The sequence below is a fragment of the Budorcas taxicolor genome, chromosome 15, assembly GCF_023091745.1.
Source record: "Budorcas taxicolor isolate Tak-1 chromosome 15, Takin1.1, whole genome shotgun sequence".
NCBI lineage: Eukaryota > Metazoa > Chordata > Mammalia > Artiodactyla > Bovidae > Budorcas > Budorcas taxicolor.
The window spans coordinates 74,740,312-74,764,892 of record NC_068924.1 but is presented as its reverse complement, the minus strand read 5'-3'; the positions used below and the strand labels follow the sequence as shown (position 1 = coordinate 74,764,892).

The 24,581-nt window shown below is 47.4% G+C and overlaps 1 protein-coding gene across 1 annotated transcript in view; it reads left to right on the top strand.

The window, feature by feature from the left end:
* The window catches only part of LRP4 (LDL receptor related protein 4), a 53,390-nt gene extending 34,184 nt beyond the window's left edge, over nt 1-19,206 (top strand). Inside the window, exons 28-38 of the mRNA XM_052652323.1 lie at nt 375-678; nt 2,381-2,599; nt 2,744-2,878; nt 3,900-4,008; nt 5,727-5,871; nt 6,147-6,260; nt 6,999-7,134; nt 11,338-11,405; nt 12,236-12,323; nt 13,921-14,062; nt 16,726-19,206. Coding sequence (XP_052508283.1) covers nt 375-678; nt 2,381-2,599; nt 2,744-2,878; nt 3,900-4,008; nt 5,727-5,871; nt 6,147-6,260; nt 6,999-7,134; nt 11,338-11,405; nt 12,236-12,323; nt 13,921-14,062; nt 16,726-17,058 — 1,793 coding nt within the window. The 3' untranslated portion in view covers nt 17,059-19,206. The remainder of the gene's footprint in view (nt 1-374; nt 679-2,380; nt 2,600-2,743; nt 2,879-3,899; nt 4,009-5,726; nt 5,872-6,146; nt 6,261-6,998; nt 7,135-11,337; nt 11,406-12,235; nt 12,324-13,920; nt 14,063-16,725) is intronic.
* Nucleotides 19,207-24,581: the final 5,375 nt, after the last annotated feature.

The following is a 24,581-nucleotide window of genomic DNA, read 5'->3' as shown; positions in this document are numbered from 1 at the left end:
GAGGGCTGTGAGCCAGAGGCCTCTGACTTTCTGGGGCCGTCTCAGCATCAGAGATCTATCCAGAGCAGAGAGATGCCTTTACAACCAGAGGGACAGGGACCTGCCTAAGCCCCTCCTCCAGGATCAGGCTGTGTTCCCTCTGGGTACGACGGGTACTTCATACTCCCACGGCAGCATGCTGTCCCCTTTAAAGGACTCCCGGAGACACCCCTGCTCCTTCCAGCTCCTTCCAGCTCATCCCTGCTGGGCACCACATCCTGTTATGCAGAACAGTAGACCGGCAGGCACTAGCAAACCTGTGCCTTGGTTAAGATTCAGACCGTATTCCGGGCCGGGTGTCAAAACTTGCCCCGTTCTCTCTCTTTCGTCACCAGGTATGAACAAGTGCGGACCCAGGAACGGTGGCTGCTCTCACCTGTGCCTGCCCCGGCCCTCGGGCTTTTCCTGTGCCTGCCCCACCGGCATCCAGCTGAAGGGAGATGGGAAGACCTGCGACCCCGCTCCTGAGACGTACCTGCTCTTCTCCAGCCGCGGCTCCATCCGGCGTATCTCCCTGGACACCAGCGACCACACGGATGTGCATGTACCGGTCCCAGAGCTCAACAATGTCATCTCCCTGGACTACGACAGTGTGGATGGCAAGGTCTATTACACGGATGTGTTCCTGGATGTTATCAGGTATGAGTGTCCCCGAAAACCTCCAGAGGACACAGACCTGCTTCCCATCTCTGATGGCTGAGGTCATGGTCTGGGGTCACCTCTAAACGGACTGACTGATTTGGCAACTTGGATAGGGAGTTCTGACCTGGATTTGTTCGCTTTGCAGTGTTATCCCAGAAGAGTTTCAAACTTTTTTGTTTGTTTGCTTGTTTGAAGATTCTGATGTGCTTTCACAGTGATAAAAGAATCCGCCTGCCAGTGCAGGAGACTCAAGAGACCTGGGTCTGATCCCTGGGTTGGGAAGGTCCCCTGGAGGAGGAAATGGCAACCCACTCCAGTATGCTTGCCTGGGAAATTCCACGGACAGAGGAGCCTGGCGGGCTACAGTCCATGGGGTCGCACAGAGTTGGATATGACTGAGTGCACACGCACGGCCTATCTTGCGTTTCGTGAATTTATATTTTTGGTCGCACCGTGCAGCTTGCGGGATTCCCTGACCAGGGATCAAACCCATGCTGCCTGCACTGGAAACAGTGTCTCACCCACTGGACCCCCAGGGAATTTCCCTATTTAAAGAGGACTAGAAGTCCAGTATGTAAAACCCACAGATAAAGTCAGGCTAGGGATCTGGAGCCTTCTACCCCTACTTCTGGACCCTACAGGAGTTCCACAGATCCTCTAAGACTCACTGATTAGTTGGCCACATCGCCAAACTGAGTGTATTGTAATACAGAAATACCAGCCAAATCCAAGCTTTATGATGGTTTTTGAAGTTGTGATTGTTTTTGTTTTTTAAATATTTTTTGTTTTATTTAAAATTTTTATTCTTTCAATTTTTCACCCAACACAACCAAGGAATGTGGTACCCTGTGTTCATGTACGTTCACGTACATTCATGTACGTTCACGTACATTCATGTACGTTCACGTACCATTAGAGGGGTTTGCTGTGGCAGAGATTCTCACATGGAAGAACAGGAGCATTCCCTTTTTTCTCCCTGAGGGGTGTATTAGAATCTTGTCCTGAGAGCTGGTGGGCATGTAGAGTTTAGAGAAGGCCCCCATGTGTTGGTGGCATGCCCCTTCCCCCATCCTGGGTTGAATTCCCTGCTATATTATAAAAAATGCACAGGTAGATTTTGAAAATCTTCCCTTTCTTCTGATCACCACCTAGCCATCCTTGTCTCCTCCTGAAGGTGTATGGGGCTTATTAACCTGTCTTCTGGCAAGACATGGGCCCAAATGCCACCTACTTAGAGCAGGAAACACTCTGTCCTCCCAATACTTTATTCATTAGATCTGCAAGTATTTTGAATACCTACTGTGCTAGACATGGAGGAGTGTACTTACAAATGGGCTTCCCAGGTGGCTATAGTGGTAAAGAACCCTCCTGCCAACCCAGGTTAGACTTAAGAGATGTGGGTTTGCTCCCTGGGTCAGGAAGATCCGCTGGAGGAGAGCATGGCGACCCACTCCAGTATTCTTGCCTGGAGAATCCCAAAGACAGAGGAGCCTGGCGGGCTACAATCCACAGGGTCGCAGAGTCGGACACGACTGAAGCTGCTTAGCATGCGCACATGCATGCATGTACTTATAAATACATGGTCCCCGCCCCTTGGAGCTTACAGTGTAGTGGGAATCCAACTCTGGGAATGTGGATTAAAGGGGTATCAGCCTATTGCTGATCTGATCAGTCATCTAACCCTGGGCTGCTCCTCAAGGCGAGCAGATCTGAACGGCAGCAACATGGAGACGGTGATCGGGCGTGGGCTGAAGACCACCGATGGGCTGGCAGTGGACTGGGTGGCCCGGAATCTGTATTGGACAGATACGGGCCGAAATACCATCGAAGCATCGAGGCTGGACGGTTCCTGCCGCAAAGTGCTGATCAACAACAGCCTGGATGAGCCTCGGGCCATCGCTGTTTTCCCCAGGAAGGGGTAAGGTTTTGGCCAGCAGGAAAGAGACCCAGGGGAGAAGGGCCTGGGGAGGAGGCGCTTGAATATGCCTCTTTCTAAATGGTATTCTCTCGACCTCTGGGTGCCATCTTCCCATGCCTTGCTGATGGCACCATCGTGTCCCAGGTACCTCTTCTGGACAGACTGGGGCCACATTGCCAAGATCGAACGGGCAAACTTGGATGGCTCTGAGCGGAAGGTCCTCATCAACACAGACCTGGGTTGGCCCAATGGACTTACCCTGGACTATGATACGCGCAGGTGGGAATCCTGTCCCAGATAGCATCCTGGAAATCAGGTGGGCAGAGGAGAAGTAGTGAAAAAAAAAACTGACTCGGAGAATGGGACTCACCCTCCTTGATGGGGGTGAAAGCTCTTTGGTGGGTAGGGCAGAACAAGCAGCGAGAAGGAATGAGGTAATGTGTTCTTGGAACAGGAGTCGCTGAACCCAGCATTCAGCCCTCAAGTGGGCTTTGTTTATCTGGTTTACATGTTTTTATTTTTTAATTTATTTTGTTGTTGTTGTTGTTCAGTTGCTGTCATGTCCGACTCTTTGCAACCCCATGGACTGCAGCATGTCAGGCTTCCCTGTCCTTCACTATCTCCCAGAGTTTGCTCAAACCCATGTCCACTGAGTCGATGATGCCGTCCAACCATCTCATCCTCTGTCCTCCCCTTCTCCTCCTGCCCTCAATCTTTCCCAACATCAGGGTCTTTTCCACTGATTCAACTGCTCTCATCAGGTGGCCAAAGTACTGGAGCTTCAGCATCAGTCCTTCCTGAATAATGAATATTCAGGACTGATTTCCTTTAGGATGAACTGGTTTGATCTCCTTGCAGTCCAAGGGGCTCTTAAGAGTCTTCTCCAACACCACAGTTCAAAAGCATCAATTCTTTGGCGCTCAGCTTTCTTTATAGTCCAATTCTCACATCCATACTTTACTGGAGAAATCATAGCTTTGACTAGATGGACCTTTTCCAGCCAAGTGATGTCTCTGTAGGAGTCAAAGGGTGATCGAGTTGCTGCAGATGAGACGGGGTGCTGGCTCCCCTGAGGTCACTTGATTTCTACCCCTCTCCAGAACCGCCCTGGCCTCCCCACTTATGAGTCACCATCCCAATTCCACTCTTCAGCTTAGGGACTCCCAGCGACCCCCTCATCAGGTCACCACGACTGCTCACCGCACCCGCCAGCTCAGCTCAGGAGGGGACAGCCGGCTCCCTGAGGGCAGGGCTGGGTCCCTGGCTCGTGTCTTCAGTGGCTACCTTCTCTCCTTCGCAGGATCTACTGGGTGGATGCCCACCTAGATCGGATTGAGAGTGCTGATCTCAGCGGGAAGCTCCGACAGGTCCTGGTCAGCCACGTGTCTCACCCCTTTGCTCTCACGCAGGTACTGACTCGGAGAACAGGACTCACGCTCCTTGCTGGGGGGTGGGGGGGAGTATTTCCTCGGGGCTCTGTGTCTGCTCCAGATGCTGCTGAACAGGTGTGCTTCGGAAGCCCATTTTGGGAGTGATTCTTGTACACGGAAGTCTTGCCGCCCTGCGCCCTGCTGCTCCCGCTTGCCCACATTCTAGCATTCAGAGGGGTGGCTCTCCCACAGCTGTGTACAGAGTCAGCTGTGGGACTTGTGAAAATGCACATTCCTAGGCACCGGATATAAAGAATCTGCCTCCTAAGGGTCTGGCTGGGAATATTCATTTTAACAAGTTCCCCAGTTGATCCCAGTGCCGTGGTCCCAGCAAGCAAACTCAGGCAGCTCACTTAACAGCCAGACAGTGGAGTGGCTGAGAGCCAGCGTTTTGAGGCAACGAGGCAGTCAGTAAGTTTATTGGGTGAGTGCCTCCAACGAGCCAGCTTTGTGGGTTCAAGTTCTGCCTGTGTCATGAAGTGACTGGGCAATGTGGACAAGATAGTGAACTCTCTAAGTTTCACTTACCTATAAAAGTAACGAGTTTAACAATAGTGTTGTCTTGAAGTCGTGTCTGACTCTTTGTGACCCCATGAACTGTAGCCTGCCAGGCTCTTCTGTCCATGGAATTCTCCAGGCAAGAATCCTGGAGTGGGTAGCCATTCCCTCCTCCAGGGGATCTTCTCAACCCAGGGATGGAACCCGGGTCGCCCGCATTGCAGGCGGATTCTTTACTATCTGAGCCACCAGGGAAGCCCGAAATATACACAAAGCATTAACACAGTACCTGCCACTCAATGTGTGTTATTTCTGATCATTTTCATTAGTATTGGCTGACATTATTTTTTAAGAGTTCTAACCTTGTAAAACAATTCAAGGAAGGAAAAAGGCAGGGGCCAAAACAGGGATGCTCAATTATTCAAAAATCGTTGTCCTTTTTTTGAAAAAACATCCACTCTATCTATATTCTGCATTATATCCTACCAGCCAAAAGATTTTCTCTGACTTCACTTAATGATAGGCTTTCCTCCCTGGTACTCTACATGTAAAACTACAGGATTATACTGAGTTTAGTTTTCTAGTCTACAGGTTTCCCTGGGGTTTCTGATGTATACCCTAGGGATGGGAGGGGAACCGCCTACACTGTCCTTCCTCCCCTGGTTGAGAATCTCAAGATCACTGAATTAGAGGGCAGCTGCCTGCAGAGGTAACCAGGGAACTTGCCAGGGCTGTGAGTGAAGGGCCTGTGAGAACAGGGACCCAGAAGGACCCCCCACCTCCACAATTTACTCCTGTTTGCGAGGTACAGGAACTCAGTTATTCACTGAGCCACTGGGTTGACTGACTGAGGACTGCAGGTTAGTGCTGGAAATTGAGAGATGAATGAGGCACATTCTTGTCCTTGAAGGGCTTAATCTGGCAGGACAGACAGACATGTAAACAAATGACCACAGAATGTCAAAAACCCGCATGTAGAAGGGAGGACACAGCTCAGAACAGCATGGAGAGAAGGGTGAATTCTCTGTGGACTGGGGGAGATCTCCTGGGTAATGCCATATGTGGGGATGCATACGAGTTGACCCGGATATATGAAGAAGAGGACACCCGGGCAGCGGGAATGAATGGGCCGAGGCACGGAAGCTGTCGTGGGGTCTGCCTATTAATAGTTACCCTTTTGGGGTCCCCCTGCTGAGTAGCAGGACAGGTGGATCTACTGGACAGACTGGCAGACCAAGTCCATCCAGCGTGTGGACAAGTACTCTGGCCGGAATAAGGAGACGGTGTTGGCGAATGTGGAGGGACTCATGGATATCATCGTGGTCTCCCCTCAGCGGCAGACAGGTGGGCTCCCGGTCCTGAGGCTGCTTCCGTACCACTGGTGGGGTTTGTTGATCACCCCAAGGACTGTTAATAACCAAGACGGTCAGAGCCACTGGAGAGCCACGGGTTCACATCTGAAGCTCTTAGGCCTTTTCGGCCCCCTGTTGTTATACCCCTCCTTCCTGCCCCACCGTCCCTGGGAGTTGAGGAGCCCTGAATCTCCTCCATTTGGAGAAGCGTCAAACTGGGAGACTTGATTCTGCACCAGGCCAGACCTTCATCTGCTTTGCTCCCAGGGACCAACGCCTGTGGCGTGAACAACGGCGGCTGCACCCACCTCTGCTTTGCCAGAACCTCGGACTTTGTGTGTGCCTGTCCTGATGAGCCCGATGGCCGGCCCTGCTCCCTCGGTGAGTTGGACTGATGCGCCCCCCTGCAACAGCAGAGCCCTTGCAAGGGCAGGGGTCAGCACCTTTTGCCATCTGGCTGAGACTGTCCCTCAGGGGATCTTACAGCCGAGCGACTAGGAGCAATGAGCTTGAGGTTTGGAAAGGCACAGAGCGGGTTTGTCTGGCTTCTAGCACGAACGTATGTACATATGTACGTAGCTGTGCTGGGTCTTCCTGGTGTCACGTGGGGACTTCTCTAGCTGCGGTGCGCTGGCTTCTTGTTGTGGCATGTGGGCTTCAGGCTCTGGAGCACATGGCTTAGTATTACCGTGCACGGGCTTTCTCTAGTTGGGGCGCATGGGCTCAGTTGTCCTGCAACATGTAGGATCTTAGCTCCCCGACCAGGCATCCAACCCACATCCCCTGCAATGGAAGGCAGGTTCTTAGCCACTGGACCACCAGGGAAGTCCCTGGCTTCTGGCATTTATTAGAATGGAAATCAGCTCTCTTGAGTCCCTGATCCCTGCTGTAACCTGTGCATGACTCTCTTTCTTCCTGCCCTTTGTGGGCCAGCTAGCCCATCCAGAGCTGTTAATATTGGAAACCAAATCCTTTTTAGTAAGAAGGACATCTAACGGGCGTGCCTAGGATGAGGGCAGCTAAAAGATGGCTCCGTCAGGTTCTCCAGATGCTACTCTTGGACCACAGGTAGATATTTGGGGCTCCAGTGGTCCACTCCAGCCCTTATTTTCTCTCCAGTACCTGGCCTGGTGCCCCCAGCTCCCCGGGCTACCAGTATGAGTGAAAGGAGCCCCGTGCTACCTAACACGTTACCGACTACCCTGCGTTCTTCTACCACCCGGACCCGTACATCTCTGGAGGAGGTGGAAGGGAGGTAAGTGCATTTAGTATGGGCCTGAGGGCTCTCTGATCCAAATCTCATCGCCTGCCAGCAGACCACCATAGTCTCAGCTTGATAATTCTGGCAGATGGGAAATGGATTACATCATTATCCACTAGTCCCTGCTGTTTGGAACTGGAGATGATATTTAGTCTTGTAGATTGTTGCAAGTGATTTTTTTTTTTTTATAGCTCTGGAAGCAAGAAGCTTCAAGAGCAGCTTTAGAGAGAAATCATTCAGGAAGAGTTTCCACCTGGCATTCCTCCTTCTTCCTTTCTTTCTGTGATTTCTGCTCTGGCAGAACAGGTTTAGCACATGGTCTTATCCTACATTTTACTTAGAAGCCACCAAGTCATAGTGGTCTCTGGGCTGGGGCTTTTTAATTTGAGACATTCCCACATATATGATGGCCTTAGCTTATAATGACCTGTAACACTAAAACAGGCATGTATGTGCACACATGTGCACACACACACACACTCCATTATTAAACAGGCAAGCATAGCCATGAACAGTTCTCAAATCAAGCATAAAATACTGTATTTCATTAAGCTGAAAGTGCTGTCAATTTAAAATGCATCCTGATTTGAGAGATTAAGCTGAAAAAATAACCAATGGCAATTGTGGTATGCCATTAATTATAAGACACAGCCCTATTTCAGAGATGTAAGAATATAGAAAAAAATGCTTATCTTAAAATTGATGAAATATGTTATATTCAATGTAGAGAAAGTCAGATAAATGTGTTTTTTTAATTTATGCTTGGCAAAAAAATAATTTGGAAATACAGATAGGAGTAAAGAAGAAATAAGTACCATATGCGCATAGATAATTACCTTTAGTGTTTCTTGTTGTTGTTATATATGTATATTGCAAAATTATTACCACAATAAGTCTAGTTAGTTAACATCCATTACCACACGTATCCAGTTTTTTTTCTTACAATGAGAACTTTTAAAATCTACTCTTTCAGCAATCCTACTACTAGGCATATACCCTGAGGAAACCAAAATTGAAAAAGTCACATGTACCCCAATGTCCACTGCAGCACTATTTACAAAAGCTAGGAAATGGAAGCAAGCTAGATGTCCAGCTACAAATGAATGGGTAAAGAAGCTGTGGTACATATATACAATGGAATATTACTCAGCCATAAAAAGGAATGCATTTGAGTCAGTTCTAATGAGGTGGGTGAGCCTGTAGAGCCTATTATACAGAGTAAAGTAAGTCAGAAAGAGGAAAACAAATGTCGTATATCCATGCATACATATGGAATCTAGAAAGATGGTGCTAATGAGCCCATGTGCAGGGCGGCAATAGAGATGCAGACAGAGAACAGGCCAGTGGACACGGGGTGGGGTAGGGGAGAAAGGAGAGGGTGGGGCGTCTGGAGAGAGTAACATGGAAACATATGCACGACCCTGTGTAAAACAGATAGCCACTGAGAATCTGCTGTGTGGCTCAGGGCCCTCAAACCAGGGCTCTGTAAGAACCTAGAGGGGCGGGGTGGGGAGGGCAGAGGGAGGGAGGCTCAGGAGGGGACAGAGGTATTCCTATGGCCGACTCCTGTTGGTGTTTGGCAGAAACCAACACAGTGCTGTAAAGCAATTATCTGTCAATTAAAAATAAGTAAATTCAATTAAAAAAATTTTAACTACTCTCTTAGCAACTTTCAAATATACAGTATTGTTAACTGTAGTCACTATGATGTCTATTCCACTTCCAGGACTTATAACTGGAAGTCTGTGCCCTTTGACCATCTTTCTTCTTTTGTCTACCCCAAACCCCCCATTGCTGGCAACTACCAATCTGTATGATATTAATTATATCTATTGATTTTTTTTCAGAGTCCATGTATAAGTGATATCTCTGTCTGACTTATTTCACTTAGCATAATGCCCTTAAGGTCCATCCATTTTATTGCAAATGGCAGAATGTACCCCCCCACTTTTTAATGGCTGAATAATGTTCCATTGTATCCCTATACAAACATTTTCTTTATCCATTCATCCACTGATGGACACTTTGGTGGTTTCCATGTCTTGGCTATTATAAATAATGCTACATTGAATGTGGGGTGCAGACACCTTTTTGAAATATTGATTTCATTTCCTATTTTTACTATTTTGATGTCTATCTTCCCAGGCATTTTTCTGTTAGATCATTTTTACTGTCATATTATTTTTAATATCAACTGTAGCTTAAAAGGTAATTAATACTTGCTTCCAATTGTGAAGACAGAAACAGAGTAATAAGCCCTAATGGCAACTCTAGACTGTTGTCCCTGAAATTAGATCAAATTTATTCTATGTGCCCCATTTTCTCTTTTTTGAATTTACCTTTAATTGGAGGATAATTGCTTTCCAACATTGTGTTGGCCTGTTTTCTCTTGTTAGAAGAGTTCATATAGAAATGTTATATGATATAAACACATACCTTTCTCACTAACTTTTAAGCTCTAAAAATCATTATTAATCTGATCTTATTTGGGCTTATTTAGAGAACTTTTGAACCTACTCAGATATTTTTTACTTGAAGACTCAGTACACCTTGGATTCAGATGCTTTTGCAAGCAGCTTTTCTCTAAGCTTTTAACTGTCAGTCCCTCAGTCTTGTTCGATTCTTTGTGATCCCATGGTCTGTAGCCTGCTGGGCTCCCCCATCCATGGAATTTTCCAGGCAAGAATACTGGTGTGGGTTCCCATTTCCCTCTCTGGGGGCTCTAACCTTTTAGGACATACCTTTAATTGCCAGCTCAGAATGTGCCCCAAAGGAGTTACCTTGTCAGCATTTCAAGTTAGTTATCTAAGCCCTCTCTCTGGATGTCTTGCATATTCCCATGTAAAAGAATGAAAGAGAAAAAACAAAATATATATTTTTTCAGGTCTTTCTAGACTTTGTGATAATCTTTATCCAATGAGAGGTTTGCTTGACTGGTAGCTTCTTCCCTCTCACCCTGGTAGTTTAATAAAGCCTACCATTTGATGTCTTTAGTGTTCTTTCAGCAGACTTTCAGTTCACTCCCAGACCTGCTTCTTCTTTTTAAAGAATCCTATTTAAAGAGTACATATTTTGGGAATTCCCTGGCAGTCCCGTGGTTGTGACTGTTTCACTGCCATGAGTGTGCCAAGTTGATTCAGTCGTGTCCGACTGTGCAACCCTATGGACTGCAGCCCACCAGGCTCCTCTGCCCATGGGATTTTCCAGGCAAGAATACTGGAGCGGGTTGCCATTTCCTTCTCCAGGGGATCTTCCCGACCCATGGGTTGGACCTGGGTCTCTCATATCTACCTGCATTGGCAGGCAGGTTCCTTACCTCTAATGCCACCTGGGAAGCCCCTTCACTGCCAAGGGCCTGGGTTTAATCCCTGGTTGGGGGTTCTGGGATCCTACAAGCCTTGTGGCCAAAAAACAACAAAGGAATACATATTTTAAAACATTTAAACATGATATAGCATCTTAAATTTTATTTATTGATTTATTGGCCATGCTGGGTCTTCATTGCTGGGTGGGCTTTTCTCTAGTTGTGCTGAGTGGGGGCCATTCTCCAGGTGAGGTGCGTGGGCTTCTCAACACAGTAGCTTTTGTGGCGGAGCACGGGCTCTGCCACCTGTGGAGCCCTCCCAGACAAGGGGTCAAACCCATGTCTCCTGCATTGGCAGGCGGATTCTTTACCACTGAGCTACCAGGGAAGCCCAGGGTTTTTTTTTTTAAACTTTTTCTTTTGTATTGGGGTATGCCATCACCGACTCAATGGACACGAGTTTGAGCCAGCTCAGGGAGATGGTGAAGGACAGGGAAGCCTGGTGTGCTGCAGTCCGTGCAGCAGCATGTAATTGAACAACAACAAATAGCTGATGAACGATGCTGTGACAGTTTCAGGCGCACAGCAAAGGGGCTCAGCCACACGTGTACATGAATCCATTCTCCCCCAGATGCTCCTCCCATCCAGGCTGCCACATAACACTGAGCAGAGTTCCAGGTAGCATCTTGAAGACTCACGTGGATTGCTCTGTATTTCCTGGTCCTGCCCTCTCCTTGCTTCTAACCTCTCCTGTCTGGTACAGTCTCCTATCTGAAAGCCCTGATCCCAGGCCTTTTGCCCGGTCCTCACAGGACTTTCCGCTTTTCCTGGAGGAAGGCAAGATCTTTGTTGAATACAGGTAGCTTTCACATTTGGTTCTCTCTGCCCCACAGGTGCTCTGAAAAGGATGCCCGGTTGGGCCTCTGCGCGCATTCCAATGAGGCCGTGCCTGCTGCTCCAGGTAAGCCCCCAGTGTCCATCTGCTTTGAAAAACGAGAGGTAAGAAATTGAAGTCGCCATTGAGATCTTGAGGAACCTTCACGGGGACTCTGGGGTTGATGAACCCTTTCCTTAGACTAAACTCATAGAAAGAACAACCATAAATCGCTGCCACTTCTGGAGTGCTTTCTGTATGCCAGGCACTTATTTATTAAGCCATATCTGTGTGTGCATCGGGTTCCCCGGTGGCTCAGTGGTAAAAAAACCTGCCTGACGAAGCAGGAGCTGCAAGTTTGACCCCTGGGTCAGGAAGACCCCCCTGGAGAAGGAAATGGCAACCCACTCCAGTATGCTTGCCTGGGAAATCTCATAGGGGAGCCTGGTGGGCTATAGTCCATGGGGTTGCAAAGAGTTGGACATGACTTAGTGACTAAACGACCAATGTATTCATGACTGTATATGAATGTATTTGTATATACACTCTCACTTTCTATCTCCAGATGTAATACATTTATTATGTGATATTATGTATTTATTATTAAATATAAATAATAAATGAGGAATTTATTATTTTCATTTAACTGATGAGAAAACTTGGGCTTAGAAGTTAAGCATCTTGCCTTAAGTCACACAGGTAGTAAGTGGTAGAACTGGGGTTAGAGATGCTGACAGAGTGATAGGTTTCTTCTCAGCCCCCTCCGCCCACCCCCTGCAGCCTCTTCCCTGAGAAGGAGGCCTGTAATTGTCCTCAGATGGTGTGGGAGGTAAAAAGGAGTCTTCCATCCTCCCACCCCTCACGCCAGCTAGAAGACCATCCGTGGTCCCCACCTAGCATCCCTCTGCTCTTCCCAGGGGAAGGACTTCACGCCAGCTACGTCATCGGTGGACTCCTCAGCATTCTGCTGATTCTGGTGGTGATTGCGGCTTTGATGCTGTACAGGTAACCTCAGCCCCACTGCAGGGGCCACATGTTCACTGAAGGGCCCCGTTAGCACGTTTGGGACCCCCTTGAAGCTGACTGCTCACTGATTCAGCTGCTGACCAACCTCATTTCAAAGCTGGCTCCCTGGGCAGAGCAGCAGAAGGGAAGGGCAGATACCTGAATGTGTACCCTTCTTCCCCAGGCACATCACAGGTCATTTCCTCATTTCATGACCCCAGCAACCCTCGGGATTTTCCTTATGGGCTAGGATCCTGAGGACACGGGGGATGTCGCCCAAGGTCACACAGTAAGAGGCAAAGCTGGCACTGATCTAGCAGCTTTGCTTTTCTGCCACCATCCCACACCACCTCAAACCACTGAAGCTGGAAGTGATTTTCTCTTCACGCAAATACAACCCTTTATGACAATGTTGGGTGATGTATCATTGCTCAGTAGGAATCCTGGGAATCCTAAATTTCAAGTTAGAATACTTTTTTATCACTCTCTCTCTATATATATATATTTCCCCTAAATGCTTTAAATGCAACTCACAGCAAAAACATCCTTCTGCTAATAACAACAGCTACAATAGTTTAATGGGCTTCCTTTATACCTCAGTCGGTAAAGAATCTGCCTGCAGTGCAGGAGACCCGGTTTCGAGTCCTGGGTTGGGAATATTCCCCTGGAGAAGGAAATGGCAATCTGCTCCAGTTTACTTGCCTGGAGAATCCCATGGATAGAGGAGCCTGGCAGGCTACAGTCCATGGGGTCACAAGAGTCGGACACAACTTAGCAACTAAACCACCACCACCACGACAGTAATAATAGTAACAGCTACCATTTAATGACTATGTCTCAACGCCACAACCACCTTATAATACAGGTATTATTGTTCCTCACTTTACAGATGAGGATCTAAAGTTCAGGAAGTTTAGATCATGTTCACCAACATCCCTAGCAGCTAATAAGTAACACAAGTGGGATGGAAACATGGGTCTGTCTCGACGCTAACGCTTGGTGTATTCGTTTTCTATTGCTGTACAACATTAACCCCAAACTTAGCAACTTAAAGTGACAACCACTGATTACCTCACAGTTTCTGTGGGTCAGAAATCTGGGTGCGGCTTAGCTGGTGCCTCTGCCTCAGGCTGTCTCAGGCAATCCAGGTGTCAGCCAGGGTTCCAGTCTTATCTTGAGACTTGACTGCAAGAGGAAGGGCAAGGATTCCCTTCTAAGCCCAGGATTCAGTTCCTTGCAGGCTGTGGGCTGGAGGCCTCCCTTGTCAGTTCCTTGCCTTGTGGGCCTTTCCATAGAACAACTTCCAACATGGCAGCTTGCATCCCTCAGAACAAAAGCAGGAGAGAGACAGAGAAGGAGGGCAAGCCAAGAGGGAAGCCAGTTTCCTTGTCAGGAGTTTCCTCGTAACCAAATCTAGTATCCCACACTTTTCTACATTCTGTTCCACAGAAGCAAGTCAGCAGGCCCAGCCCACATTCACGGGGCAGGGATGCAGAAGGTGTGAGAACCAGGAGACAGGGCCCACTGCGAGGCTGCCTGCCCAGATATCCTCCCCATACAGATCTGAACTAATTTCTCATCCCTTTTTCTTCCAAAGACACAAAAAGTCCAAGTTAACTGATCCTGGAATGGGGAACCTGACCTACAGCAACCCCTCCTACCGAACTTCCACTCAGGAAGTGAAGATCGAAGCGACCCCCAAACCGGCCATGTACAATCAACTGTGCTATAAGAAAGAGGTAAACATGAAGACTCGTATCTGAGAGTGTTTCTGGAGGGGGCGGGGGATTACGCTCCAGTCACCTGAGCAGTAAGGCTGCAGGGAGGGGTGCTGGGTGGTCCTGCCATCTTGGGAGCGACAGTGAAGAGAAGACTGGAATGTGATTTGGGTTTCTGGAGAGGTCGGCAGCTTGTGAGGGACCAGCTTGAGGGGCCCTGGTGAGAGCAAGGTTAGAAAGCAGATTCCAGGGACGTCCCTGGTGCGGTTGGGACCTCACCTTCCGACGCAGAGGGTGTGGGTTCAATCCCTGGGCAGGAAGCTAAGATCCCACATGCTTTGGGGCCAAAGACCTAAAACATAAAAACAGAAGCATTACTGCAACAAATTCGATTTAAAAAATAAAAACTTAAAAAAAAAAAGCAAGCAAGCAGATCCCAGGAGGTTTAGGTCTGAAAGCATGTGGGTGTGCACCTCCCTGCCCAAACATGTTTTCCCAGGCTCAGATGTTCCATCCCTTCTAGAGCGGTCATTCCCCAGCAGTGAGGCTGTGCCCCTTTAGAATGACCCCAAACTCCTAGAACTCCTGGACTCCCGCTTTCTAACCCCTGATCCAAGCTGTCGGCACCCAAGCTATAGTTGGGATTGGCTGGTGTTTTGCTATTTTTCCTTTTATCACAGAATCTAAAGGAATTTCTCTATAGTTCTGAAAGTTTATGTGCTTTTGTTCTTTTAACTCCTTTGTTGTGAAAAATTATTTGCTGAATGTTTAGGCAGGAAAAATAGTCCCATTTCAATGAGGGCGTATAACCTAGGACTTTTTTTTCCTAAAAACCTGCAACCCTTCATTAGAAATTATCCTGTATGGGACTATATGAGATTCTCTCGGCCTGTCTAGCACAGTCAAAACCAGCCCTCACACCGACAGAGCTCCTCTGCATAACTAGTACGCTCTGCATAATAATCATGTGATTTCAGGATCCACGAATTCCCCTATTAAAAAAACCTGCTACAAGCCAAAACCGAACCTGTAGGGATAGCTTGCAGATTCAGGGATGACAGACCCCCTTCTCTATTAATATCTTTTGAGAGAAAGATTCTGGAAGCTTCTTGGGTTCCTGGCGTGTCTGATGCCCCAGAAAGGACCCCCAGTGAGGGCCCTCGGTTAGACACTAAAATCATGTGACTCTTTCTCCTGTTGTATGCTTTCTCCTCAGCAGCTCTTTCACCCCTCTGATAGTCTTTCACCCTTTCTCTTCTGATTTCCTCTTCATTTCAGGTACCTGTTGCTGTGTGTTTGTAGAGGGAGTGGTATCCCCCATTGCTAGTGCCGTGCCACCCACCTCTTCCTGACTTACCCCCCGTGTCTCTGTGATGAAGACACTGAGTGGGCTGCGTCTTATCTACACTAATTCGGCATGGAGCGTGTGCTTGGTGACTGGGCATGTGTGTGCGTGCCTGTGGGCTCGTGTGCTGTGTCTCTCTCTGCTTGATTGAGGGAGCTCTTACTCCCAGAGGGCTGGGAGGACCACATTTTATGTTGTGTAACCATCAAAGCATCCTGCTTATTGTAGGGGCTCAATAAATATCTGTGGAATTGAATTGTTACTAAAATAAAGCAGCAGTTGCAGGGCTCTTGGCAGGAACACTATCCCAGGGACAGAAGCCAAGCCATGGCCCATTTTTCTCTTGGCAGTGGCGGCATGTGGGTTGGTATCCCCCAGAAACCAGGAGTAAGGCTGTCCTTTGAGGAATCCAAAAACGGAGAAGCCTGAGCAGAACTTAAGGCTTCCTTGGAACGATCCCTGGGTGCTTGAGAATGGCCCCAAGGCTCATGGGAGCAGAGGCAGAATAACCTCACACAAAAGCTTGTAGGTTACAGGTCCCCAGTGGATTGACACTTGGAACCCAAATGAGAGGGTTTTCTAGAGCCTTTCTGCCTTACCTTCTGAAATTTTTCTTAAGAACATTAGAAAGAAGAGAATTAAGACTAAAATAGAACATGGAGCTATGTTCAATATCTTGTAATAAACTATAGTGGAAAAGAATCTGAAAAAGAATTTTAACGGAATCACTTTGCTGTAACCAGAAACTAACACAACATTGTAAATCAACTCTACTTTAAAAACAAACAAAAAAGAATAAAATAGCACAAAAGTGGTTTAAAACCTTGAATAAGTGAACATTTAACTGCTTCCATCAATTGCTTCTGGCCAGTATCTTAGCATGCTGTCCCATTAATAAACCACATTAGTGATGTGGCAATAGCTAACATGACGTAGTGCATGTTACGGGTTAGATTTTATACGTTAGGTACCTACTAATTGCATTTCCTGGATCACCTGTTTTGACGCTCACAGCCATAGGTTATGAGGTATGGGTACTGTTGCTCTAAAGAGGTGAGCCTGAGTTTGGGAGATGTTCAGTGATTCGCCCCAGGTGACGCAGCCAGTGCGTGGCTCACGCAAGGCCGGAAGCCATGGTTCTCCCGCCTCCCCGTATGATAAATGGTAATGATCATCAAAGCTGCTCCTTTCCTTTTAGGCTCAGCCTTATATATTGGCTCTGACTAAATTTCCCCGTTTGTCTGTGAGATCTTTGCACTCTTCGCACCCACTCCTACTCCATCCACCCACTTCAGAGAGAGCTGATCAACTGACTGTGTCTCTCTGCTCTCCACCCCAGGGTGGACCTGACCATAACTACACCAAGGAGAAGGTCAAGATTGTCGAGGGCATCTGCCTCCTGGCTGGCGACGATGCCGAGTGGGATGACCTCAAGCAACTGCGCAGCTCCCGGGGGGGGCTTCTTCGGGATCATGTGTGCATGAAGACAGACACCGTGTCCATCCAGGCCAGCTCTGGCTCCCTGGACGACACGGAGACGGAGCAGCTGTTGCAGGAAGAGCAGTCCGAGTGCAGCAGCGTCCATACGGCAGCCACTCCCGAAAGACGGGGCTCCCTGCCCGACACAGGCTGGAGACACGAACGCAAGCTCTCCTCGGAGAGCCAGGTCTAAATGCCCGCGTTCCCCTCCCTGCCTCTTCCTTCTCCTTGGTGGACTCCCGGTCCTCGTGCTCGCTTACACGGCAGGCCCCTTTTCTCTGTGCTGGTCCTGCTCCTCCTCCTGCCACCCCGTTAACTGCTCCCCGAGCCCTCTGCGCGAGCTGTTTCCACCCGAGTTCGTACCTACCTGTGCACCAGAAATGATGGGGCGTCCTCAGAATTTAGACCTGGACTGTACCACGAACCTCACCTCCTGCACTCCATCCTGAGCGCCCCCCGCCCCACCCCGGCGCCCCGAAACCAGGCCTGGTAACGATTCCTCGTCGTTACAGAGCTCCACCTGCCTCCCCTGGTACCCTCAATGCCTGCCCCACCAGAGCTGATGACCCAAGACGGCACTCCCCCCATCAGAGCTGGCCTGATCCCTTCTCTGGAGAACTTGCTGACTGGGAGCTGGAACCGGGGGCTGGGGTCATGTACAGAGAGAGAGATGAAGGATAGAGGCTGAGAGGAGGAGGAGGAGTCAGCCCAGCTGGCATGGGCATCTGGGGAACCTCCGGCCTCTAGGGCGTTGGCAACATGAGAAAGATTTCAAGGGTGATTGGGCCGGGTGTCCTGTCCATTGCCGGCGGTGGATATGATTCGTGCCCTGAGAGTTGTTTTTCCAGCTGCAGGCATTGAAGAGATCTATCTGGGTCTGGCTCAAGCTGTTCTTCCTCCTGCCAGAATGCCTGGAGCCTTTTCTACCTTCAGATGACTGGGGGTGGGGGTCCCTACCACAGAGCTGCTGGCTGACACGAATCCCCTCCTGCTGCCTCCAGGCTGTGAGCTGGTGGCTTGAGTAAGTATGGGGGCCTCAGCACGGGGTCTCTGCCATATCTGAGAAGTGCTTCTTAGGCCAAACATAGCACATCTCCTGAACTTTTAATGTCCTGCCACTCTCTTCCCTCCTCATTCTCTGGGATTCTGAGCGCAGAGATCCTGGAGCAACTTCTCAAAGGAGAGCCCTTAAGTTCAACAAATGGCTGGGAAGAGCGAGACTCGAGGCCCCCAGGGCCTAAAGTGAAGGGGTCCATGAGGCTGAGCCTCCTGCATTCTCAGGTGCTCAGGGATCTAAGCGAGTGGACAGAGCCTGCAGCTGGGGGTGGTGAAGTTCCCACTCCAAGTCCTCCCAGCTAGGTGACTCCCTTTCTGTGCTGAGATGCTGTCACTGGCTTCATGCTTATTCACAGAAAAGGCATGCGTGTCACACAAATGTTGGGGGAATTGAGACTTCTTACCGTCCTAAACTTCGACCTAGCTCTTCTGGGTTTGTTTTTTCAGTGCCTAATGTGCTTATTCTGATCTAGCCTTGTGGGCACCTGTGGTGAAGAGGCCTAAATAAAGATGCAAAGTGTGTGTGTCGGGGAGGCAAGGAGTAGAAAGGTAGAGAAAAACACTGAGGAGGCCTTTTCAGCCCAGGACACACCCGGACCTCTTTCACCCAGGGATGAGAAGACACAACAGGAGCTGAGGATAGATGGGGGTGCCTCGAGGGTAAGTTTCCAAATTTGAAACATGTCCTGGGGCTCCTGGCATTGAGAAATCAGCCGCCAAACATGTTGAGTGAAAAGGGAAGACCAGAGCTAACCTTTTCCTGTTGGTTCTAAGATCGCTTGAGACAGGTGCCAGGCTCTTAGCCCTGCTCAGTAGCCAGCCCCAGGTCTGGACCTTCAAAGGACAGCCAGGCCAGGCCAAACAGGATTTCCCAGAACACAAAGTAGGAAAAGAAAGGTCCCCCTCCTGGGAGGAAAGGGGGCATTTCACATTTGACGGGGCAGTAAACGCAGGAGCATTCTGGGTCCTCGGATTCGCGGCTTGGGGATGTGGAGAGAAAGTAGCCAAACGGTATCTTCTCATGTGGAAAGGGGGGAGGATCTTATTGCACTTGGGCTGTTCAGAATGTAGAAAGGACATATTTGAAGAAATATCTATTTGAGCACTGATTTACTATGTAAAAAGCAAAATCTCTCTGTCCTAAACTAATGGAAGTGATTCTCCCACACTCACGTGTAATGGTTTTAACGTTACTCACTGGAGAGATTGGACTTTCTGGAGTTATTTAACCACTATGTTCAGTATTTTAGGACTTTATGATAATTTAATATAAATTTAGCTTTTCCTAATCATCTTGCCTGGCTTGGAGTCATGACTAGTAACTGCGCCTGCTTTGTCTGGCTGAAACATGCTGTGGAGACCTGCTTGCAGACATCACCACTAAGCCCTTTGGGGGTGTGAAGAGCGATAAAGGGTGGGAGGTTCCTGGCTGGAGGTCCAGCTCATCTTGAGAAGACAGGTGAAGACCAGAGTTCATTGGCTTCTGAAATCCTGATGTCCTCTAGAGCAGGGTGGCTGGTAGGTTTCATTGGGAGTGCCAACTCTGGTTGGTCATGGCTGCCCGAGGTTCTGTCCAGACCCAATGGAGAAGAGGGTCATGATGGTTAGTGGAGTCTTCTTTGGGCACCATACATGCCATGACATACGTTCTACTTCTGTTCTAGGTCTATGAGGGCTTCGGTGTCACAGAACTTGACTTTGCCGTGCAGGGGTGGTCACTGGCAAGACTGTTGGATGTCTTAAGAGGAAAGCACAGGGATGGGGACAAGAACGGTTGATTCCGGCCCCAGGTCTACCACTAGCTCTGTTTGATCTTGTGTTTCACAGTTACTCTGAGAATGGGTCAAAGGAACTAAAATTCCTTTTGTTTTTAAGAAGCTGTCTATTCATAGCCCATCCATTACATCTCACGGCTAGAACAAGGCATTGGGGATCCCATTTCAGCCTCTGGACATAATACCTTTCAACGAAGACTGGGAGTCATGCAAGTCTTCATGTCAGATACACAATTTGATATCAGGGGTCAATAGTTGATTTTCTAAGCCACAAACCATTTATAGAATATTGTTCCCACTCATTCATTCATCTGCTAGGGGCTGGACACTGCCCAAGCATGACCAAGAAAGATAATATCACAGAGCTTAGAGTCCACCAATACCACTCCATCCCCCTCAAAAAAGAAAAAGAAAGCAAGAAGGACTGAATCTTTTTGTATGTAAGGGATGAGATCTGAGTATAAACTGTGATGTATATTTCTTCTAACATTGGTGAGGGATTGGTGTGCTAGAACAAAAACAAGTAGAATAGCTCAAGGATAACCATGCACCATTCTGTTTTGGAAAAAAGAAAAATCACAACAGACAGGAAAGGAGGACATTTGAAGAAATGAAATCCAGTCTAATGCACAAGCCTATATACCTGTATTAAGTGTCCCCTACCAGAGCCTCAGAATTACAGGCCAAGGCTAAGAACTTTTCAAATAGGGAGAAAAAAATGAATGCATTGAACACATACCATTTGCCCGGAAAACTGAAAGTGTTTCTGTAAGAAGAAAATTTGGTGGATGCATTTTGCTAACCTATGATTGTCCTGCTGCCTCAGCAGGAGGTAGCAGAGGAGAATGGCGTTGGCCTGATGGCCCAGGTCTTGACAAGAATTTGACCGGTGGCAAGTGAGAATTCTGTAACAGCATCAGGGACTAGCTAGCACCCTGTCTTCAGGTATGCTCACTCTTAGCTTCCTCATCAGTAAAATGAAAAGGTTAAACCAGTTGATTGCTGAGGTCCTTTCTGGACTGAAACTTGTATTTATGTTCCTTCCAGGAAATCTTGGGGATGAAACAAGACTTAAGAATTCCTTGTCTGGTTTTGTGGATATAAAATCTAGAACTGCTAAGTAAGCAGATAATGAGTCAAATTCTAACAAACTGGACACAATTTTCAAAATACTAATACTTATGTTCAAAATACAGTCACTGCCTTTCTTTCTATATTTTTTGAGCAAACTGTGCAACCTAAGATGAATCAGTTCAGTTCAGTTGCTCAGTCGTATCCGACTCTTTGCGACCCCATGAACTGTGATACGCCAGGTCTCCCTGTCCATCACCAACTCCCGGAGTTTACCCAAACTCATGTCCATTGAGTTGGTGATGCCATCCAACCATCTCATCCTCTGTCGTCCCCTTCTCCTCCTGCCCTCAATCTTTCCCAGAATCAGGGTCTTTTCAAAAGAGTCAGCTCTTTGCATCAGGAGGCCAAAGTATTGGAGTTTCAGCTTCAACATCAGTCCTTCCAGTGAACACCCAGGACTGATCTCCTTTAGGATGGACTGGTTGGATCTCCTTGCTGTTCAAGGGACTCTCAAGAGACTTCTCCAACACCACAGTTGAAAAGCATCAATTCTTCAGTGCTCAGCTTTCTTTATAGTCCAACTCTCACATCCATACACGACTACTGGAAAAACCATAGCCTTGACTAGATGGACCTTTGTTGGCAAAGTAATGTCTCTGCTTTTTAATATGCTGTCTAGGTTGGTCATAATTTTCCTTCCAAGGAGTAAGCGTCTTTTAATTTCATGGCTGCAGTCATCATTGCAGTGATTTTGGAGCCCCCCAAAATAAAGTCTGTCACTGTTTCCACTGTTTCCCCATCTATTTGCCATGAAGTGATGGGACAAGATGCCATGATCTTCGTTTTCTGAATGTTGAGCTTTAAGCCAACTTTTTCACTCTCCTCTTTCACTTTCATCAAGAGGCTCTTTAGTTCTTCACTTTCTGCCATAAGGGTGGTGTCATTTTGCATATCTAAGGTTATTGATATTTCTCCCGGCAACCTTGATTCCGCCTTGTGCTTCTTCCAGCCCAGCGTTTCTCATGATGTACTCTGCATGGAAGTTAAATAAGCAGGGTGATAATATACTTGACGTACTCCTTTTCCTATTTGGAACCAGTCTGTTGTTCCATGTCCAGTTCTAACTGTTGCTTCCTGATCTGCATACAGATTTCTCCAGAGGCAGGTCAGGTGGTCTGGTGTTCCCATCTCTTTCAGAATTTTCCACAGTTTCTTGTGATCCACACAGTCAAGGCTTGGGCAGAGTCAACAAAGCAGAATAAGATGAACAGATCTCTGTAAACCATAAAAGGTCTCCAAGGCATGAACTGAAGCTTTCATCAAACCGAGGCCAGAAGAAAACAGTCAGTGGTGCCTAGGATCCAGGAAAGAGCATCTGTGAGAGCTGAGGGTGTAGGAGGTTCTAAGCAAAACGCACTGACATTCAAGGGCACCTGTCGTCACTTCTACTAATGGACATACTGATAAAAGAAATGTGGTTGAACCCTTTTTGTGGCTAAGAAACGTCTATGTCTTTTCTTCATGTTTGAAGATGACTCAACTGATCCAGCTAGTAGGATATGTGCTGGGGGATATTTCAGGCAGCGTTTGTTTTGAAATATTCCCTCACTCACCCATTTTTTCCTCTCCAGATCATTCTCCCATTAACCAGGTGACAGGGGCTAAGTAGAGCTCTGCATAAAGGACAGAATTTTATTTCCTGTCAAGGCTCCTCGTCACAACTTTAGACACCCTGATGTGATGTTAAAACAGATCCAGACAGCCTAATTAAGGGTCTGCGTTTAAACCCAAGGCTGAAGTTAGCCCCAAGGCTATCCAATCTGCTTATTTCATTTTACAAGACACCAAGAGCCAAGAACTTTCACTTATCCTGTCCTTCTCAGTGTGTTTTTCCTTCAGCCCTTAAAAGCCTGCTGACAGCCTGCTAGAGAGGTCCCTAATCTCTCCTTTCTGCATACTTCCTCTTTGGTGGAGCTGATGGTTCTGTGGTCAAAGTTCTTGGACAGCCTGCATTTTGGGGTCTAAGGAGAAATGGACTATAAGAGAAAAAAAGCTGTTCATCCCTTCATTCAACCAGCACCTATTAAATGCAACCAAGTGCAAGATGGGATAGGCTTTGCCATCTTGGAGGCCAGTCAAGGCACTAAAAACCACAGCCACATAAGATCTGTGTTAATGTTGCCAGTGCTGTCTCCAGGGAATAATGCAGGGAGTACCTGGACTGAGAGCTGAAGTTAATCACTGAAGCTGCTCTTTTTAGGCTAGATGGATCCATGTCCCATGGCAGGGATGTTTCCACCAAAATGGCTTGTGACTGTGATGGAATGAGCACTGTGATGGAATGCAGACTTTTTAGAAACGCTCAGCACAGTTACTCAGCAGCCACCATGTTTGGCATTTGTTTCCTGCTTCCGGTTGCAATGATACAGTCTGCACTTAGATATCTAATGTCCACAAGGGTTTCATTATTAACTTCCATGTGCAGAACTATTGAGAGATCCCAGGAATAAAGTAGGTGCACATAAGTCTAATAAATACATAGATAAATGCCATTTGATGATAATCCTGGACTTGCTAAACACTGAGCATCTACTATGAAATCTACTGTATTAGGTTTCTACAAGGCTCTACAGAATCTGCCATTCCCTTCTCTCTATTACCAGCAGGACCGCAGCTGCTACTACCTTCCTGCCGCCAAATACTCTGCTCTTTCTCAAACCTGCCAGGTATGCACCCAACTTAGGCTCTTTGCATAGCTGTTCCCTCTGGCTAGCACTTTCTTCCTCTAGATATACTCATGGTGAACTGCTTTGCCTTTTTTCAAGCGTTTGCTCAAATGTGATCTCAATGAAACTCTGACCACCCTTCATAAAATTATAGTCTTTCCAACTGCACTTCCCAATTCCTTCTACCTTGTTTCATTCTTTTCTATTTTCCCATTGCACAATAACATACTATATGATTTTTTAAGTGTTGATTGTTTATGCTTCCTCATTATAATGTGAGCACCATAAGAGGAGGGTTTTTTTTGGCGGGGGTAGGTATATTTTATTTATGGATAATCCCAAATGCCTAGAACAGTCCTGCACATACTAGGTGCTCAAAAAATATTTGCTGAATGAATGAATAAATTAAGGGAATCAGACATTTAATGCCCACCTTCTAGTGGGGTTGCACCTAAACCAAATAAGACAAAAAGGGATTTTGCCATCTTGTTCTAAAGTCTAAATCTCTAGGATCTGGACCCTGCACATTGTTTATTCACCAAATTCCAGGTTACCATCCCTCTCTCCTTACATGTAATCTTCAATTTATTTCTGATAATATTTAAATAAAGTAAACATGTCAATGATCAATGACTGAAGAAGACTATTTCTATATACTGCTAGGCTGTTTCTCAAAGGTTAGGGTGACATTTTGCTCAGATCGGCTCCTCCCCGCTCCCTCTGCCTGTGGATTTATCTGCATCGCTCATCTTTTCATTCTCACCACTCTCTCACTCTGTGGTCTCAGCCACAATTTCACCTTTTCACTCCAAGGAGGTGACTCTTAGATCACTTGAGTCTAGTCTCTTCTCAAAATTCTCATCCTGGACTCCCTAGGCCTACTTACACGATTCTATTTACATATCTCATTGCTATGTAAAAGTAAACAGGTCTGAAACAAAACATCTTGTCTTCCCTTTGAGACTGGCTTCTCCTGACTTTCTACTTCCATCTGGGCAATCATTGCCTCCCATTCCCTAGGCTCTCAAATCCTGGCCACACTCTTTGATTCATCTCTCTAAATGGGTCCCACTCTCACCTTTATT